This window comes from Lathyrus oleraceus, chromosome 5, assembly GCF_024323335.1.
Source record: "Lathyrus oleraceus cultivar Zhongwan6 chromosome 5, CAAS_Psat_ZW6_1.0, whole genome shotgun sequence".
Lineage (NCBI taxonomy): Eukaryota > Viridiplantae > Streptophyta > Magnoliopsida > Fabales > Fabaceae > Lathyrus > Lathyrus oleraceus.
The window spans coordinates 207,461,230-207,482,749 of record NC_066583.1 but is presented as its reverse complement, the minus strand read 5'-3'; the positions used below and the strand labels follow the sequence as shown (position 1 = coordinate 207,482,749).

Below are 21,520 nucleotides of genomic sequence, written 5' to 3'. Positions count from 1 at the left end.
TGGCATCAGCAATGGCCAAAAAGGGTCTTCTTAATATGATTGGAATGTTGGAATCTTCCTTTATGTCCGTTATTCTAGAGTATGTGGGAATGTGAAATTGACCAATTCGTATGGGAATGTTTTCGAGCATACCCACAGGAAATTTAACAGAGCAGTCAACTAGTTTGAGAGACATTCTCGTGGGTCTTAGTTCGCCTAATTTTAGTTTTTCACAAATCGAATGGGGCATTAAACTTACACTAGCTCCTAAGTCATAAAGGGCTTTGTCTATTGACAAATTTTCCGATTACACAAGGTGTGGAAAAACTACATGGGTCTTTTAACTTATGGGGCGTGTTGTTTTGAATGAGGGTGTTACACTCTGCAGTAAGCGTCACTCTCACATTATCCTCAAGTTTCTTCTTGTTGGATATAATCTCTTTAAGAAATTTGGCATAGGAAGGCATTTGTGTAATAGCTCCTGTTAAGAATATCGTAATATTAAGCTATTTCAGAAGCTCTACAAATTTCTTAAATTGTCCTTTAGTTTTGGATTTAGCCAGTCTTTGAGGATAAGGAATGGGTGGCTTATATGGTGGTGAGACACGTACGATTTCTCTTTCTCGGTTGCCTCTTTGGTTTTATTACCATGTCCATTGTTATTTGGTCCATTATTTGTTACCTTTTCGGTTTCTTTTTAATTTTGTTGAGACATGGGAGGCTTTTGAATTTTTGGATCCACCAGCCCATCTAATTTTGTTCCACTTTGCAGTGTGATGGCATTAGCATGGCCTTTCGGGTTAGGTTGTGGTTGGCCCGAAAATATTCCAATTGGGGCTGTTGTTGCTGCTTATTGTTGGGCTACTTGGGAAATTTGGGTTTCTAGCATTTTATTATGAGTAGCCATAGAATCAACCTTACTTGCCAATTGTTTAATCAGCTCATTCATGTGAACGTTCTGGTTTGTAAACTCTTTGTTTTGTTGGATTTGGGTTGCAATAAAAAATTTCATCATTAGTTCGAGGTTTGCCTTTTTAGGTGCTTAAGGAGTAGTGGGAGCTCTTTTTTATAAACCTAGAGGAGCAGCAGGTGATAGGTTTGGAGCAAACAACGTATTGTTGTTCTTATAGGAGAAATTTTGATGGTTTCTCCAGCCAGGGTTATAAGTATTGGAGTATGGGTTACCTTGGGCATAATTTGCTTGGTCGGACGGAATACCAACCAATAGGTGGCATTCGGGAGTGTTGGTCCAGGGGTTCCACATAACTCACAATTAGATGTTGTGGCAACTACGGTAGCTGCTGGAGTTACGTATAAACTCTCGACCTTCTTAGTGAGGGTATCTACTTTAGCATTGACATGGTCTATGCCATTTACTTCATGCATTTTGGCCTTTATCAGTGGTTTCTATGCCGAAATTTGATCACCTCCCCATTGATAGTGGTTTTGCGCCATATTTTTTATGAGTTGATAAGCGTCTTCGTAGGGTTTATCCATTAGAGTGCCTCCAGCTACAACGTCTAAGGTTAGTTTGGTGTTGTACAAGAGACCATCGTAAAAAGTATGGATAGTCAGTCATGGCTCAAGTCCATGATGTGGGCAGGGCCTTAACATATCCTTGTATCTCTCTCATGCTTTAAAAAGAGATTCATTGTCTTTTTGCCTAAATCACTTGATTTAGCTTCTTAGCATAACCGTTTTGCTAGGTGGAAAGTATCATGTTAAGAAAACTTTCTTCAATTCGTTCCATGTAGTTATAGAATTAGATGGTAGAGATTGGAGCCAAGATTTGGCTCTATCTCTCAAAGAAAACTGAAAGAGACGTAATCTTATGACTTCGGGATTAACACCATTGGCTTTCGATGTGTCTGCGTACTACACAAACACTAACAAATGAAGGTTCGGGTCTTCTGTAGGGTTACCAGAGAACTGGTTATGTTGCACAGATTGCAATAGTGAAGGTTTTAACTCAGAATTATTTGCCTTGATGGCAGGAGGTGCAATGCTCGAGTGTGGCTCTTCTTCAGATGGGGCAACATAGTCCTTCTTCAGGAGGTGCAATGCTTGAGAGGACGGTTATGATTTGCAGTCATATCAGGAGTTGGGATATTGTATTCTAAACAAAGTTGACTAACTCAGCGTCTTAGAATAAAACGCTCGATTTTGTTTATGGGTTGTATTAGCTCGTCCCCCAAGGAACAAGTGACGAATAAAAGGTAAAAATAGTTTCCTTAGTCTATACTGCGCAATAATAGAGTTACGATATTGACTAAATTAATCACCGGCAACGGCGCAAAAAACTTGATCGCGACTTAATGTTTCTATTGAAATATCTAAGTGCAAGTGCATAGTTGTATCGCGTAGTTTTAAAAGATATTAAATCTACAACAACCAATAATCAAACTTACCGCTATCTATTGGTGTTATGTAAATCTAAGGCTTATGAAAATTTGATTTAGGGGAAATTCATACTAAAATTAGAATAAAGTTTGGAAAATATAACAGAAAGGAGAGACCGGAATGTGGATCCTAGTGTACCTCAGGGACTCAATAATTTATTGGCGTGTGCTAATGTATTAAATCACTTTTTAATAGAAAAATATTAGTTTAAAAAAATTTATCTCACACTCTCGTGTTGTTTACTCTAATTATATTTCTAGACCAAATGTTTGCTCTCTCTAACCCATTTGAATCAGGAAATACTTTTTGAAAATCAATAAGTTATAATTAATCATAAGCGCTCTCGCTGTATTTAGGATTAATGCCTAATTTTTAGTATTCGGTTCAAGTCTCACACTCTCGTGAAATCTTGACTCGAAACCTTAAAGCTTTCACTCTCGTGCAAAACTTTTCAAAATTAAAATTAAAAATCAAAACCAGAAAAATAATTTATAAAAAGGTTTATGCCAACTTATTACCGAGTCCCATCGGAACGAAGGTCCTCACATACCGGACTCAAAATAGTTTAGCCAGACATGGTATTAAACATAAATATGCAATTCATGGTAATGGAAATTAGCAGCATCATTGCATGTAAATAAATTTCAAACGAACAGGTAAATAAATTTCAAACGAACTGAATTAAAATAAAGCAATTATATAAAGAACTTGTAAACTGGAATTAAATGTGGAAATAACTTCGAGTACACTGAACTGGACTGAAAATAACTTCAAATGTCGGCAACTTTAATCCAAGCTTACAATAAAAGTTTTACAAGTTATGGTGTGATAGTCCCCCAATGCGAGAGTCTATCACTTTTGATTGTATTTTCTACTTAAAACTAAGAACTAAAATGTATGCGTACAAACTCGGATGCCTCATAATTCTAAAAACTAATAATTTATAGTCTAATAGGTGTTGAACTGAGTCCTGGTCGTGTAAACTTCGTGGGAGAAAAATATGGGAGAATAGGGAAAGACTGATTTTTTCTGTTGCGATTTTTCAATGGCCGAACTTCATGGTTGTCGCCATGAAGCTTTATGCGGTCGCCACAAGTGCAAAGTTGTGATATTGGCCTTTTCGATATGCATGGTGAACGCCATGAGGCTTGTGGCGGTCGCCACGAGCCTTTGACTGCATCTTCTGCCTTCCTTTTTCCTCTCTGGTAGGTTCCACGTCTGCCTAGTCATGGTGGGCGCCATGTAGGTGGCCATAAGTGCAATTTTGTCACTTTTCTCCATTTTCACTGTTTTTGTCTGGTTTCTTCATAAATCAACTCTTACTCGTAAGGTATCTTGAAATGCATAAACTACTAGTATAATACTATAAAATGCAACAAAATAATTTAAAAAAAACATGTGCAAATCAAGTCAAAATAAATTATGAGATTCGGTATTATCACGCACCAGTGCCACCTCAAGAACTAGAGGGACCTCATGCTGATGAGGTTGTTGAGCCAATGCCACCTTTAACTGATGAGACTGCTGAGTCAACGTCACGTCAGGAATTTGAAGGAGGCTCTATAGAGTTGTCATTGATGTCACTATATCCATACCATATATTCTAACATAAACTTATTTTTCTACAGGACCGTGATCCATTGGAATTTATTAACCATGGGCGAAAGATTATTGACTTGCCTCAGTCGAATGAGAAGTAGTTCCAGGCTGCTTTTTCCCTAACTGGGATGAAGGACTTATGCATGACCGATTATATTACGGTCAACCACAGGATGCTTAATGCATCCGTGGAGAGATGGCACACCAAGACCTCGTCATTTCATCTACCGCTTAGTGAGATGTCTATCAAATTCGACGATGTGTCGTATTTGCTACATCTTCCAATCAGGGAGAAACTTCTAGATCATGAGAGGGCTAGCAAAGACGAGGCACTCGAGATGATGGTAGATTATTTGGGAGTTTGATCCAAAGGATGTCATGAGGGAGTTTGAAAAAACCATAGGGGCTCATGCTAGGTTTGAATTCCTGAAAAAAGATATATACGAATGAGATCCTTGGAACAAAGCAGGCTAGAGGTGATGACGAACAGGTAGGACTCCATAGAGCATATGTTATGAGAGCATATTTGTTATATTTGATTGGCACTGTGATTTTTGTGGACGAGAGTGCCACTTATGTGGATGTCGTCTATCTATGGTACTTCAATGACTTTGAACAGATCCATGAGTATAACTGTAGGGCCACTTGTTTGGTCTATTTGTAACCGAAGTTATCAGAGGGCTGTAAGTGAAAGACGAAGTAAGTCACATGCAGCATCACACTACTGACGATAATACTTATTGGTCTTTTAATGTTTATGTGTCATTTTCATTACATTTTTGCAACGCCTAATGATTCGTGTGTTCCAACATTTTTCAGACTGTATCTTCACTACTTGGTTATCGAGGATATGAACTTCGACAACTATGTCGATCACTGTGAGACGCAGTCATTTGACGAGATGATGTTATACTTAGGATGGTTGATTTGCAACTCACGTCTCACATTTTCTCATATGCCTGAGCGTTTCATGTAGCAGTTTGGCTACACTCATACTTTTCTCAAACAACTTGTTGTCTCTGCTCTTTTTGCTATGACAGGTAGAGAGATCGATGAAATGTTTGATTATTATCTTAGTCATCTGGTAGCAAGGAGGCACGGAGTACCATAGCTGAGAGCGAGTAGAGCTATGTCGACGGATACATCGGGTGGTTCTTTAAGATATCACATTCGTATGTGGTACAGGTTGTTCCATTATATCCACCGAGACCAACTCATCAAGAGATACTAGAGAAGGAGCAAGCACATTTAAACCATACTCATGATATCTTGCCTAGGTGTCATCGCATTCTGGAGATTGCACAGATAGACATTAATAGAGATATCTTCTAAGGTGGGGCAAATCCTTAATCCCATCACGACGGAGCCACAAGAGGCACAAATGTGCCAAAGACAACATCGAAGGAAAGGGATAAAGGAGGTCAAGTTGCCTGAGGAACTATAGTCTGACATACTTAGTAATATATACTAGTTGTATTTTGGATTGATTATGGATCTTCTTTTATTTTCACTTCAATTCCGACTTCATTTTTTATGTTATTTTTTAACCATCCGAATTTTTATGTCATTTTTTAAATTTTCCATATGGTGTTTTTCCAACCACTTCCCTTAGATTTTCCATGAGACTTCAGCCCTCTTTATTACCAAAACAATTGGTTTCACTAATTTGAGAGTGAATCTTACTAAATTAGGTGGAAAGATCTTTTTAAATTTGAAAATATAGACTAAAATAATAATAGATTTGTAAATATGCCATCTACCAAAAGCATAGGCGATCCACAGGGGCATTTCAGTTAGCACAGGAGTAACCGAGTAATGATTGACTTGGAGAAAATAAACCAAACCTGTTACAATGCACTGCACTGATGACAGTATTACAACGGTAACAAAATATATCAAAGAGCTACTATATTTCAAGCTATTTTTTTATTATTAAAACAATGGTTACAAAATATGAATAAATATCAACTACCTAGGAATATGAGGGGGGAGACTATACATGATTGATCTTAATATACTGCAGCTATAAATAGTTTTGTTTCAACTTCGTACAACCATTTTGGTTGTTGCTGCAAAACTTGAAGCTTGGAGAAAATATTAAAATGGTAAACCCAAAATGAAAGAAAATAGGGATACCATCATCGGCCAACGCTCACAATAAGCCAGTATGTTCATGACTCCGCAAAATATACTAACTAGGAGAGTCTGCATCAACACTACCTACCGGAGAATCATTGCTTGATCAAACGGAGTTGCCAATTACCCTCGCCATCAATCAGCCGCAACTCCATGGAATGAAATGGTATTAAAGCAGGACGCTGAGGAGAAGAGACAAGACAATTAGTTTGACCAGATTTGGAATTGGATGGCTATTGTTAATGTTTATTAACTGACCCTGCTAAAACTGTATAAAAATCGCATAGTTATGTGCAGAGAAGGAATGTGTGTCTATGATCATCATATAAGTACTTGCAGTATCCGTTGTAGTGAAACAATGAAAACTAACTAATGATCTGCTCTTAATACTCTAGGCTTGTCAAAATATTTAAATGACATATTTTAAGTAAAATCTTACTTGTGAGGAGGTAATAACTGTGATATCCATTTTCTTGGCTAGCCCATATAGGTGTTCTTCAACGTCAACACTTGTTGCACTGCCATCATTTTTTCAGGAAGAAAAACAAACAAGGTTAACACCAAATAAGAACAAAAAATCCTTTGAGAGAAAAAAGGGAGAGATAGATCATACGTACTTGGTACACTCGTCCAAGATACCAAATTTAGGCTTATGGAAGAACAAGCGTGCCTTACAGAACATAAGGTAAATGTTAAAATAATACCACTGATTTATTATAATGTCTTCCTCTAATTAAGAGGTCAAGCTCAAAACTGAGGTATAAGAACTATATTTAAATATTAATGAAGAAATTTAACTAAATCATTCTAGAATTACATTCGCATACCATGCCTAATCTCTGTTGTTCTCCAAGAGAGAGTGTGTCTTCCCAATTTAAATTTGCATCCCAGCCATTTGTGTCCCTCTCTAAAAGATAATTCAACCGAACATCCTCTAGGATAACTTCCAAGTGCTTGTCCAACAACTTTACAGTATCAGGATGTTTTTCACCTGAACTAGCAAGATTCTAACGATCAGAGCTAAAAAGGGAAAAGCAAAATAAACTAAGTGCATCTTTGAAATGATTACAAGAGAATAAAAGGAATCTAAACAGTAATTTTAAGAAACTAAATTTATATGAAAGGAAATCTTCAACGCTATAAATATGAACATGTAATCAATTTCATGCATTATCACGAGTCACAACTGCAGGGAAGCTAGGCAGAGAACCTACTCTCAAGTGGTGGCTAATAACCAAAAGCAAAGTAGACAGCATCATTTTAAACTATCAAATGAATCAGTGGTGCTTACACATCATTTTAAACCTGACAAGAAGGGCAGTTCTTAAGCCAGACATTTTTTAAGCCATTGATATTTTATGCAGTAAAGATACCTTTTCCATACATCTTCAATGCTCTAAACTCTGCTTCATCCCGGGATAGAGGGTATATAATTTGATCCCTCAGTGTTCCCAGGCATGTGTACGGCCGTTGAGGAACATAGAAGATGCCACAACCTGATGCAGCATCTTGATCCACACCTTCCGATGGTCTAGAGAGTCTTCCACTTGCAATTGGCCAAAGTCCTCGAAGAACTCTGAAAATGGAACTTTTTCCACTTCCATTTGGACCTTTTGAAATATGATACGCAAGATTAAAATTCTAATCAGAATAGAGTTCCCTCTTCCAAAAGGGAAAATGTACTAAAATAACAACTATACCAACCAGTAACAAGCAGGCTTCCTCCAAGCTCAACATCACATGTCAACTCTCTGGCCAACATCTTCTCAGAAGGGGTAATAATATTAACATTAGAAAAAGAAATAACATCTTTAGAATGATAATCCCTCACTGAAGATATAGCACCGCCATTAATGAGTTCCCCTGTACATAAAAGAAAACATTAGCACATGATGACAATGGTAAAGAATGACTTCTATACACAAACAAGAAGATAATAATTTGAATGGCATGTTTGCATATAAAACAAAGTAAGGATGACGAGTACCAGAATGTGCTGCATCCAGAAGCTCTTCAAGCTCAAAAATCCTATTAACACCACCAGAAAGTTCTACAAGCTTCCTATTCAATTCAAGAATGTCCCCAAAAGCTAAAAAGCTTTGAGAAACGACTGATGCTAAGAACCTCAATGCATGTGCCAGCTCACCTGTAATATAGTACTGTGCATATCAGTGGGGAGCAAGAGAGAAATAGAGTAACTGAGAACAGTCCAATATTCCTACCCTGAGTACTTATCGATGCACGGTCTCCTTTGTGTTCCATAGCGTAGAACAAGCTCAGCAACCAGGTCACATTATGAGGTAGTTGCTTTGTGATGAAATCATCTAGTATACCAAACAGCCATTTCTTTTTCAGCAGGTACTGGGAGTGTGCCAGAAGGTCCTTGAATCTCGATTCAACCATCTGCACAATGTTCAAAAGGTACATTTTTTTTAATCTGCAGTGATCAAAATGCATAAACTGCAAGCTGAAGAAAAATCAATAAGCCATGCATTTCCTTTTGAACCTTCAACCTAGTCAAGTGCCCTTTATTTAGCCTAAGATCAATAAATTTTATAAAACAAAAACTCAAGCACAAGTTAGTACATTTAGGGTTTGTTTGTCCAAAAGAAGTGGCATATGAGAATTATGTAATAGAATGAAATTCACTCCTTATTGCTTGTTAGAAAGGTCATGTAATTAGTTGGCCTTCATTACACCCAATCGTTCCCCATTTGATTGTGGGAAGAGTGTGAAAGTAACTTTCAACCTGAATTTAACACACTCAAATAAGCACGCCCTAAAAGAAAAGACATTAAATATTGTAGAGTTGGGATGCTCACAGATTTTTCTCGAGCACCGCCTCCAAAGAAAGCAACGGATTCAGCATGAGTACAGAGTCTCTCATGCATGAACCTAGCAGAGGCAGAAGATAAGAAAAGGTCAGCATTGTTTTCACAAAACTAGTGCCATGATTGAGGCAACACACAGTTATTGGTTTACCTAAAGATTCCTTCAAATTGTTGTTCTTGGCTTATCAAATCACCAAAATCAGGAGTAACAGTTCTTAAAAATCCAAGGCCAAGTAACATGTAAACATAGAGTATGGCAACTCCCCTTTGACCAGTTAACATCTTCATTCTCCATGTGAACCTTGAGAAGTAAAGAATAGAAGAAAAGCATCAAATATGTTGATTCAAGTGCTAGTAAAATGCATACTGCTATGCTAGGAATAATATAATAATTTCAAATTTATGAATGAATCACTCACCACAAAATATCTACGGATGGTTTTACAAGTCCAGTTACCAGTCCAGACAAGTCTGTGGTTAACTTCTCCAAGTCTTGAGTTATCCTTTGATCTGCGTCAACACTTTTGCTTGCCATGTGGAAGACCTACAAAGATAAGCAGACAACAGAAATTTGAAACTAAATTCCAAACTTCTTCCTGAAGAGCTTCAAAGCCAAATTGAAATACCAATACTATTATTCCTAACATAATGACAGAGAGCAAATCATAATTCATATCCCTAAAATTTAAACATAAGCAATGATGTTCTCAATATGTTGCTTAGGGACCACTGGGTATGTGGAATCTTTTAAGATTCCTGTGAATGAACCATTGGGAATTTTGAACTCCTGTATTTACAAAACTTAAATACAATTCATTCATTCCTTATTTTCCACATTTTTGTGAGAACATGAATCCTGCATAAAAAAAATACTTCACTATCGACTACCAAGCTACCCCCATTAATACTCTTATACTCACGCTCTTTGTCTCCGGAAGAGTCCGTTTACAGAAAACAAGAACTATTCATACCTTTCTAAAAAGCATCCACCTATTTCAAGACTACCTAACTGTGGTCTATAGCTCCTTACTTTGAGATAAAACTTTATTTTGAATTATTAAAAAAAAAAATTCAATGTAATACTACATAGGACGGGGACAGAATTGTAAAAATATAACGATTTTACATTTTTACTTGAGGGTAGTTTTGGAGAGTACCAAAATCCTCAGCAATTCATTTGTTAACCAAGAACAATAAAATTTTTATGAATACTAATGTATATTTCCATGACAAAACAAACAACCATCATGCTTTCCAGTTTCCAGCTATTGTTAAATTATGTGGCTCAGGATGTAAATGGTCAAGGTAAACTGAAGAGATCAAGAAACTAAGATTAAAACTGAGTTGAATTTGAATGGGAAAAGTATAAAGCAATCATACCTACACAGTAAACTGGTCTACAAATCATTCCAAATAAAATCATTGTGCAAATTATACTTAACTGAGTTATCAAATAGCAGCAACTAATCATGAACAACACAGTGCTTGTAATTTAAAAAAATAGAGGAAGGAACAAAAGTAATAATAGTTCATTTTCAATTACCTTGTAGAACACATTGCTTCTCAAATAGTTCTGTAGTAGATGTTGTGTCAAACGTATTCGCCACCCAAGGGCCAGCCTTGCTGTCAAATGCCTGAGGAGCAATATACAATTCACTCAAAATTTGATATGTGAAAAGAATAATAGACCAACAAAGCAGACCCCCCCCCCCCCCCCCCTCCTATTTCACACTTCAAACTATCTATTCAGTATTCAACTTTCTCCCTTTTCATTTTTATATACATCAGAAAAGTTCTCAGAAACTGATATGGACTTCTTTAGATAATCAAAAGTTTCATCCTACGGCAACCATATGTAAAATTAGCAATTTCCTTTATTAGTTGAAGACAAAAGAAATACATTCCAGATGGGTTTGTACAATCACCCTATTTCACACTTCAAACTATCTATTCAACTTTCTCTTTTTTCATTTTTATATACAACAGAAAATTTCTCAGAAACTGATATGAACATCTTTAGATGATCAAACGTTTCATCAGTAACCATATGTAAAATTAGTACTATCAAATATTGGTCAAAGATAAAAGAAATACATTCCAGATGGTTTGTTCCCAATTGGGGTTTAGGGTGTGTACCCAATTACCTAATAGAAGGTGCAATGAAAGAAGATGCAGCACTTTGAAGTACACTTAGACCAATTAACCGAATAAAGGCAACTTTATCCTGCTCCAAAACAAACTTCACAGTGGTACCTAGGAACATAAATTTTATTTTAACATTACATGCATGGAATCTCAGAATCATGCGTAGTCAAAGATGGGAAAATACCATTAAGAGATGCAATACGATCTGAGACCCATGTTCTTGAAACAACAAGAAGAGCAACAGCAAGCAATTGTGCACCTTGTTTATCAAATACAGTAGGTACCTGAAAGCAACAGTCCACATAAAACATATTGCGTAGCACATACATTATATAATTTTTTTAAACGGGTGGCTCGTCTTAAGTGATCAATGAGAAATGCACAAACAGCCATGTACTTGCGTTCATTTAATCCCTGTATTATTGTGATTGCAAATGCATTACTGAAGCTAAGCCCGAATTTAATATAAACTATCCATAGGCCTTCACCTAACAAAGTTTAAGAACCACATGTAGCAGACCCCATTTTAAATTTAGTTCAAATTCCAAGAAAAACTAAGAGCGAGCCTATCCATTGTCCACACTTTAAGCCTAGATGACTTGAGTAAAGGGTGGATTAATTATATTAAGTCACTGTGACCCCTTCAATGCTGACCAACAAAATGATGGAACAATATTCTTTGGGAAGATCTTCAAGAATGATATCAAGTTATGCCCATATGGGGAGACCAGATCACCAACTGAGAAAAGTGGATCAACAAATACTTCAATCCAATGTTAAACTCATAAGTTGTTTCGTTCGCCTTCTTTGTATTCCTCAAATAAGTGCATTGTTGGCATGCCATTGCTCTATTTGGTGCATGAAAGTTATCAGGGAAGGTTGTAGCCAAGAGAGAAGTAATCATCTCGCTGCTCCCAGGTCAAGTAAGCATCCAGGATTTTACCTAGATCTCAATCTTCTTTGGTGAAAGAGCAATAAGGAATCAACGGATTAACATGGAAGGGGTGGAGACGGCGAGCTTTAATCCCCTGCTTAACTTATTTCTATAATGAGAAAAATTCTGAACTAATTTCTCTAAGAGGGAATAAAAAAGGAGTTCACTATAGATGTTGAAAAAGAAATCAACGAAGATGCGCTTTAGAAGAACTCACCAGCAGGACACACTAGTTATGCAGCATGGGATTTGCCACTGATAGAAAGGAAGACTTAACCCTTGTATACAGAATTACGTTGAGATCAGATGCAAGATAGCTTATAGATGTGAATTCGAGTAAAGCCAACCCATTGATTGGGTTAACAGAACCAAAAGGTTATTGTGACTAGTAAATAATAACTACTAATTAAACATAACTACTAACCAACTTAACTAACAGTGGGTATCATATACAGCAGCTATACATGCATATCTAATATAGAATCACCCAACAGCTTAGGCTTTTGTACGAATTGGTCTTTACACAATCTTTCAATAAGTCAGATTTCTAAATCCTATCTTTGTTATTTATGGGAACATTATTATTTTCAAAAATATATTTTTGGAGTCCCTGTTAACTGTTCTGTATTTTGATTTGAATTCATGTGGCTTATATTTCACGTGATTGCATTTGGTTGACCAAATCCTATGAGTTTGATTTATATTGGGGAAGTAGAAACCATATAAATAATGAAGTTATGTAGCCTTAGTGTCTGTTTGGGAGGGGAACTTTGGGAGTTTCTAGAGGGGATAGCTTTGGAGGGTTGGGTCTATATTTTAATAGATATTTAAAAGTTAAAAAAAAAAATGAAAGACTTCCATGATATATGATCAAATAACAATTCAAATACACTTCATTCATTTTTAGAAATATGTTAAATTGGCCGGTATATAAGTCAAGAATTATAGGTTCCAGGTGTGAACTTGAGTATATTAAATTGGTTAAGGAGATGTATGTTATAAGGCTTGTTGTTGGACTTAAGATTACAACAGCCAAATATCAACACCTAAGAATTCTATAAATTCAACAACAACCAAGCCTTATCTCACTAAATAGTGTCAGCTAGAAGCATCAAATAATGCCATAATGTTCTATCAAAAACCGTGTTTCAATCAAATTCAACAATCTCGAGATCTTTCTTAATAGTTTCTCATATAGTTTTCTAGATCTTCCTCTATCTCTAGTTGTTTGACTCCTCTCCATGTGATCTACTCTCCTTATAACAGAATCTACAGGTCTTCTCTCTACATGTCTAAACCGCCTAAGCCTATTTTCCACCATCTTTTCTACTATAGCTGCTACCCCAAGACTCTCTCGAATTTTGTCATTTCTATAAGAATTTTATAAATAATATATCAAAAATGAGTACAGAATTAAGCACCAATCACTACTATGGAAGTGTCCAACTATACATTATACACATGCACACACAATGGAGGGAAAAAACAAAGCTTTTTAAGATCATATCTACAGAAGGTACTCACCAATACTTTGCACATGGCAGCTACTCTCAATGGAAATATCCTGGTATTACCATGAAGTTGTGGAACAGTATATGGCAAAATTGTATGATTTGTAGATGGGGATGAACATATAACATCTGAAATATATGACTCTGCCTTTGAACTTGAGAATGTAGAGTCCTGGAAGAAAAATGTGGAAATCTTCAAAACCAATGTAAACGAAGAACAGAAAAGACATCACAATCAAAATCAGAAATATCCGCACCGTTTTACTCATGGCAAATGCTCGTTGAACTGCTTTTGCATCATTCTTCCGATTTGTTTCTGATGTCTTCATTGTATCAATCCCCATTTCGGAAGAAGAGTCCTCCCTGGAGTTCAAATCTTAATCTCATCAACAATAACATAACCATAAAGTTTTTTTTTAATAACATAACTAGAGTGGAACAATGATAAAAAGCATAGCTAAGTTCATACCTTCTATAATTAACACTCCATCCTCCTTCACCATCTAAGGATAACACCACATCATGAAATGCAACCAACGCTGGACGATGTGATATGGTAATGCATGATGTTCCCATGGCCCGAACTTTAGCACAAAACCGCTCTTCCATGTCAGTAGTGACAGCACTTGTGCACTCATCAAGAATAGCAAATTTAGGTTTGTGGTAGAAAAGTCTGGCCATGCCCAACCTCTGTTGCTCACCCAACGAAAGTTCATCGCCCCAATTTACCTCTTTTTCAGACGGGTAACGGTCCAACAGGTATTCAAGGTCAACCTGGAACACACACATGTAATTTTAGTGAATGATAACAATATATCAACAAAATTATCAATAAACTGCTACATATGTACATGGCATTGAGAAAGACATGGGGTTAGCTGTGAACTTTACATTTTTCAAAAGCTCCACCATCCCATAATCTGTGAGTGGTTCAACCTCTTGATTGGCAGTAAGAGGATAAATCAACTGATCACGAAGTGTTCCCACAGCAGTGTAAGGTCTTTGAGGTACATAAAAAATCTCTTTATTAAGATCAGAGCCAATGCCAGGTTTCACAATATGTCCAGATATCAAAGGCCAAAGACCGCCTAAAACCCGGAAAAGCGAACTCTTACCACTTCCATTTGGACCTTCAGCAAAAGAATTGTCAATAGCATGTCAAACTATCAACCATTACAAATAATATTTTACAGCAACTTTTGCAACAGAAGAAATGCATAATAAAATAACATTGAGAAGAGAGTTCAGCTGGCTACCTGTAATCAAAAGATTAGATCCTGGTTCAACCTTGAGAGTCAAATCATCCACCAAGACATTACCAGTAGGGGTCACAACCTGATTTTTGGGAGCAAAATCGCTATTAAAACATTAAAAACACAACAAGTAGTCATGGTTGATAGATGATTGGACGGATTTGACTTGCCTTGACATTAGAAAACTCAATGTAGTTAGCTTCGCTTATGCAATTTTTACTTCCTTTTCTTTGCAGGGATGATTTATCATCTACCAAGCTTAGCTCCCTTGATATAGCCAGTAACTCACAAATGCGATCAGCATACCCGCTGTAATATATACATATAGGTCAGAACTTCTAGGAAGACAATATGAATCTTATGAAGGAATTGCATATAAACCATGCTTAATGAGTAGTGAACCAATAAAAGCCTCTAATATCAATTTATAAAAAGGAAAGGAAAGAAATATCAAATATACCTAAGACGATTGAGCCGTCTTGCACTGATAGAAAGAGTTCCTAGAGACTGAAATAAGGAAACTATGACACTAGTGTGATATCTTAGATTACTTAACATCTCTGCACGCCCTAAAGTTGAACTGTCGGGTCTTAGATGACCAGAAAAGAAAGGTTCAATAATCAAAATAACAGCAAAAGTTGCACCAAGGTATTTCAACAAAAAGTCCTGAATCATGCCAAACCACCAATGGTCATGTAGCACTCTACTCATGTGCCCAACCAAAGTCTTAAATTTTTGTTGAATATGAGCTTCTTCTCTCTTCTCTCCACCATAAAATGCTATACTTTCTGAGTGAGTCCTTAATCGTGAGTGGAGCTGTCGGTACTCTCCCTCCAGTTGCTGTTCTGTGGACATAAGTTTCCCAAACGAAGGAGAGAAGTTTCTGATTGCAGCCCCGGCTCCAAGTACATAGGCCTGAAATGGCCAAAACAGTAAATTGAGAGAGAGAAAAAAAAAGTGATGCTAACGTCATATCTAAGCTGTAAGAGCCTCTAAGAATTAGCAAAGACTCAAAAAGTATGAGCAGAAGCTGCTGTGAGAAATCTATTTAACAGTATAGTTCAATTACTGACATACCAATATCCAGAAGACATATTTTGGGCTAGCATACGAACAAAGACGCCAAGTATATAGAAGTCCATCAGCCACTGCTGTTAGATCATCTTGGACAATTTCACTCAACTCTGAACAGAACTTTGGCACATCACTAGCAATTCTTTGCTCTGGGTTTGCTATCCGACCATCGACGTGTGATATTTTGTAATATACCATGTTCTGAAAGAAAAATAAACAATAAACATACAGCAACACTAACAACTAAAGGGGCCAACTATGAATGCTGTCAATGCATACTAAATTACTAAGAATTTTAATGTATCTATTGGATAGTGGAAATTTATTCTGCTTTGAGAGGGTAGAATATCTGCTCAAAGTCAGAATACTCTCAAGTAACTTCCCATTAAAGGAACAAGACTAGAATAATTCTGGTTAAGACCATCCAAAGATCCTAAAGCTATGCCAGATGATAACCAGCTGGACAATGAAGCCCTGTTTTCATTTTTTAATTATATCAAATTCCAGCAGACCAACTATGGACTGTTAGCCAGGCTAAAAGTCCATGACCATATACTATAAGCAGAAGAAGACAGCAACAGAATTTAAGGTGTCAACAGACAAATTCTGAAAATATTTTAGAAGTGCATTTTCAAACATCACAGCCAGAGATGACAACAGAATTATCATGCAAATATGAAAGGGGGGAAAAACAAAGGAAGGATGAAAGTTGATAACTAAAATACGGACACTTCACAGGGAAGTCGGAACTAGAAATATATAAATTAATCAATAGCTCATCACAAATAATCTAATCATAAGTATGCAATTCAACATTTTATACCTCAAAATAATGGGAATGAATAAGCTTTGTCAGTAATTTTCTGAAATGAAGACCCAAAGTCCCTGTTATATACTTTGATGTAGAATGAATGGTTGACAAGAGGAAGCACAGAATAATATTTTCTGAAATTAATCGAAAAAACAATGGTGCACGCCGAAGAAAAGCAGCACGAAATAGGAAGCCTTGCACTTTAGCTAGCCTGTTGCTCAAAGCAGTCCGCAGCACCTGTAAAAATTTAAATGCCATTGGTTTAAACTTCTTATTATTCGTTTCTTTTGGTGGATGGGTGGGGAGTCAACTAAAATATTGTTTTTGTGGCAAGCGAGGCATCACTAAGCCAGGACTGGATTATATAATTTCAAACATAAATAGAAGGAATCAAATACCATGATGAATACTTGAATATGTATTAAATTATTATTATTATTACTATGGCTCATCTCAACACAAAAAAGTCCAAGCACAAAGCATAATCTTCCACAAGAAAACACCCTTACCACTGTGGCAACTAAAGCTAAAAGATTCTTCACACCTAACTGACCCATCTCGGATAGAAGAATTGCAGTAAGGACTTGAAGTGACTTCAAGCCTCCTTTCTTTTGTTTATTTTTTGGTGCAGTTGAGTCATTTATAACCTCTTCCTTTGTTACTTCTTTGTTGTTGTTGTGCTCATTGCAATGGCCAAACAAACCACGTTTATTAACTCTAAACCTTGATTGCATATATGCAGCTGTTCCACCAGCAATTAAGATACCAGATGCAAGTAGTATAGCTTTCCTGTCAGTAACCACATGAAGAAAGCATCAACAATAATACAGTATACATGCAAACAAGTTAAAAAGCTAATGATTTTATTAATAACATGATCAACCCAGTTATGGGATTAATAAAAAGATACTACTATTAAGACAAGGAAACATGGCTATCATCAATGTAGAGGATAATATGATATTCTATGCAAAACCAACACAGCAATGACATGCATTGCCCTTAAAATGGAACAGAAACAATGAGAAGGAAATTATAAGATCAAATATGAAACTTTAAACTGATGCTTCAGCCTCAGAAAGATTTGTCTCTTTCTTGGACCCATCTGATTGCAACTAAGTTTCCCTAAGTGTGGTGAAAAGAGCATTTAGAGTGTGTTGTTAGCATTTATTTAATTATAATTACTAGTTTCTAACAAAATAGCATTAAAAGTCTTAAGATTGGAGTAGAGGGGTTTTGAAATAGTAGAACCAATATGCTGCCACTTAATCTTTTATTTTTGCATGAAACAACTGTCAGTGTGGTTCTGTTGCAATTCCCATTATCATGTATTTGAACTTTTTTTTTCAATTTCATTGAGAATGCAATAAAAAAGACAATCAAAATGAAGAAAACTTTGAACTAAATGGAAACCATGCATAAATCAGAACTTACTAGACATTGCAAAAAAAAAAAGCTGATAAAACAGAAAACTTGATATTTAAGTTAATAGTGAAACAGAGTTAGGCAAAAAATAAGAAGGCAAATTCAATACTACATATAAGATTAAGAATCACCAAAAGAAACATATACAGTTCAATACCTCCTCGAAGCCAGAAAACTCTGGCCATGCTGAGTTAGTTTCAACAGCTGAAGGGAAGGCATGACAGAAGATCAACCTCTCCCTTATTAATCAAAGAATGGAATAGTTGTAGCTGCTCCTCTTACAGTCAGGAGCACAAAAAATCTAGCTTGAATGATAATCCATCAAAAAACAATAGGTAAGTAAACAGAACTGCAGGAGTTGTAAGTCTTTAAGCAAAGTAACATGCTTAAGCACATCATCCTCCCCATATTAATGAGCCTTCCATTTTCGCGCCAAACTATGTGAATATAATATTGATATACATATCTTAGATAACTAGGGATCATAGTGCTCTAAGGAAACATAAAACATAAGCTCAACAAATCAAAAGCTTAACTATAGAATCAAGTTTTGCAATTAGAAACAAAAGTGTGTGAATTGCAAAATGCAAGTGTTATTTATATACGCATGATAGCAGTCGTAGACTTTCATGCATGGGCAACAAAATTAAGGCATGTTCGTGTATTCAAACAATTTGTGAAAGGAAGAAAAAATGGCAAACAAAAATATAGCATTCATCAAAAGTTAAAAAGTGTTTGCTCTAACCTTAATTGCGAGCCCTGCAATAGTCGGTGACAACTGACAAACCATTGATTGTGTGTGTTATCAATAAATTGGGACAATGTGTCGATCATACACAACAACAACAACTAATTCTTATCACACTGAGTGGAGTCAGCTACGTGGATCAAACCACGCCATAATGTTCTACTATCAATTCTCATACTTCTATCTAACTCATCTATTTCATAATTTCTCTTAGAGTTCTTCTAGGTCTTCCTTTAGTTGTTTGACTATCTTTCATCTAATCAATTCTCCTTACTACATAATTCATAAGTCTTCTCTCAACATGTCCAAACCACTTAAGCTCAATTTTCACCATCGTTTCTACCCAAGTCTCTCTAATGTTGTCATTTTTAATCTTATCCCGTCCAATCTTACCACAGTTTAAACGCAACACCCTCATTTCTTCTACATTGAATTTATTTTAGTGTTTGTTCTTTATAGCCCAACACTCTATCATATACAACATCACCGGTCTTACCGATGTTCAATAAAAATTTCTCTTACGTTTTAACGGTACTTTTGTATCACATAAACCTAGGACCTTTCTCCATTTTAACCACTCAATTTGAATTTGATGGTTTACATCTTATATTTCTCCGTTGTTTTGTACTATATAACCAAGATATTTAAACCCTATAATTTGTGATGTTACGATATGATCTCCAAATTTAACCTAAGTTTAAAAATGCTTCGTTTTGCTAAAGTCACATTCTATATTCTGTCTTGCTTATGCCCAAGTAGAAAAAACATGGATTGCATGATTATTCTTAAATAGTTGCCAAATCCATGACCCAATAATTAAGTACAAGCGAGTCCATGTAAAACACCAAGTTTTGTTACAAACTAGTAATTTGGTTTGCTTCAAAACTTCTGCCTTGTTTAAATATTTCTTATGATTTAAAGTTTACATTTTTATTCTTTTCATACAATATCTCATACTGTACACATACCCTAGTTTTTAGAAATTTCACCATACTCATAATGGTAGGTAGGTACGCATACCCACCCGTGTACAACCAACCAAACACACGAAGTCATTCGCACAATTAGTAACGTATAAACCATAAATAAATCATGTAGAAACATAGAAAACTAAATCACCGACACGATAGTATTAATCACACAGTACGAAGCCAAAAAAAACTAACCTTCAAAGCTCGATAGTGTTAACCATGTCCCATCCAAAAGTCTATGTAAGAAAGTATATCACTACACCTTATAGAATATAAAATCCAATCTCAGAACGAGTTGCAAACATTTGTTGGCATTGACAATTACTGATTATGGACAAAACCAATTTCAGCAACGATCCGTGTTAGGAGTAATGATCTGCAACAAAATTGTCAATTATTCAACCAAAAAAACCTCGAAAATCAAATCGGATAAGAAGCGATAGATTAAAATTAAAGCGCGAAGCTGAAGAAGAAAACAATAGATTTTGAGAGATATTCGATTGAGTTACGTTGTATTGGAGATTTGAAGATTGAGAAGAACGCAAGGTGTTTGAAAAAATTCCGTAAAGTGATCTTCAAGAATATATGGGAGATTAGAAGGTGATGCAAGATAACGAAATGAACTTCACTTTCAGTAGTGATCGGGTCGGGTTTTCGGTGGTTTATTTTGTTGGTAATTGCATTGAATGTCAATATTGCGTTCCCTGGCGATTATTTTAATGTTACCTGTGGATTTTGTTATTTCCCATAAAAGCTCATAAATATTTTCATAATATATTTCTTCAAATTATTAAAAGAAATCCTAAATATAAATTAAGTACAAAACTAATATTTTAATTAGTTACCGTAATATTAGTATGGTAGTAAAATGTATTTATTATCAATAACGAAAAAAGCTTATACTTTTAAGTATTTATGATTAGGTTACTTGTGGATAATAAATAGTGTTATCAAATTAAATGTATTTGATAATAAGAAAATTGTACTTAGTAGGATGAAAAAATAAATATCAAACTCTTTTTTCGGAGATGCGTCTCTAGAATCTGGGAGCATTTTAGTATTTTCGTGTAGTGCTTAAGAAACATATAGAGTGCATTAAGAAATTCTCACTTTAATTAGAGAGATTAAAAAGTTGATTGTTGATCAGGATATTGTTTCAGGGCCCCATATTTATAAAGAAACCAATTCTTCTCTGATGCTCTAGCAAAAATAGAATATCTTATAGATGATTCTCTTGTTTTTAGCGAAGTTCTGGTTGAGATAGCTGATTTGATGGAATCAGATAAATCTTTTCAATTGTAGCCTTTCTTGAGGCGATGTGGGTTGTTGTTTTTGTTTTTGGCCTTAGGCCTTCTTTGTAATAAAAAAATGTTATAATCCAAAACTAAAAAAAAAGTAGAAATTACACTCATCTTTCATAAGCAATAATTAGATTTCTATAGTAAAATGAACACCCACGAATTCTACAAAAGAACTCCTATATATACTAAAACGAAAATAACTACTCCTAATGTTCTTATCTTTAGTGTTTTCCACGTGAAGCATTGCATGCAGCTCGCCCATGCGCTATCTCCACGTGTTCTTTAGAAAGAAACCTCCAGGTAGTTATTCATGTTTGAACGTAACATCTGCGCGCCCAAATAATTGTCTCTTCAACACTCTCGAAGTTGTCGAAACTCCACGCGATCGAAATGTTCCCACAA

The 21,520-nt window shown here is 35.8% G+C and overlaps 1 protein-coding gene and 1 non-coding gene across 3 annotated transcripts; one reads left to right on the top strand and one right to left on the bottom strand.

Moving 5' to 3' along the window:
- Window positions 1-1,564: 1,564 nt before the first annotated feature.
- Window positions 1,565-1,671, top strand: LOC127090174 (small nucleolar RNA R71). The gene has a single exon (XR_007791703.1). It is a non-coding gene; the product is annotated as a small nucleolar RNA R71 (small nucleolar RNA).
- A 4,216-nt stretch (window positions 1,672-5,887) lies between these two features.
- LOC127082902 (ABC transporter D family member 1) lies at window positions 5,888-20,517 on the bottom strand. 2 transcript variants are annotated; one of them, XM_051023126.1, is made up of 27 exons: window positions 20,327-20,517; window positions 20,013-20,193; window positions 18,256-18,403; window positions 17,183-17,462; window positions 16,686-16,910; window positions 15,866-16,063; window positions 15,249-15,703; window positions 14,959-15,097; window positions 14,792-14,870; window positions 14,427-14,665; window positions 14,005-14,309; window positions 13,793-13,898; window positions 13,549-13,707; window positions 11,275-11,374; window positions 11,090-11,198; window positions 10,489-10,579; window positions 9,365-9,489; window positions 9,097-9,246; window positions 8,937-9,009; window positions 8,337-8,517; window positions 8,102-8,260; window positions 7,819-7,977; window positions 7,488-7,724; window positions 6,942-7,105; window positions 6,732-6,784; window positions 6,554-6,632; window positions 5,888-6,296 (listed from the first exon to the last, which is right to left on the bottom strand). In XM_051023126.1, the coding sequence occupies exons 3-27, from the start codon at window positions 18,315-18,317 to the stop codon at window positions 6,210-6,212; spliced, it is 4,014 nt and encodes a 1,337-aa protein (XP_050879083.1). In that variant the 5' UTR covers window positions 18,318-18,403; window positions 20,013-20,193; window positions 20,327-20,517; the 3' UTR covers window positions 5,888-6,209. The 2 variants fall into 2 exon arrangements, with proteins under 2 accessions (XP_050879083.1, XP_050879082.1); XM_051023125.1 differs by having other exon boundaries at window positions 18,256-18,399.
- Between the last annotated feature and the right edge of the window lie 1,003 nt (window positions 20,518-21,520).

Coding starts and splice junctions, on each gene's coding strand:
- LOC127082902 (XM_051023126.1), bottom strand. CDS start 18,317: ATGCCTTCCCTTCAGCTGTTGAAACTAACTCAGCATGGCCAGAGTTTT. Junction 11,375..13,548: donor CTGCCATGTGCAAAGTATTG/GTGAGTACCTTC, acceptor TGTTGCTTTCAG/GTACCTACTGTATTTGATAA. Junction 7,725..7,818: donor AGGAAGCCTGCTTGTTACTG/GTTGGTATAGTT, acceptor ATATTTCAAAAG/GTCCAAATGGAAGTGGAAAA.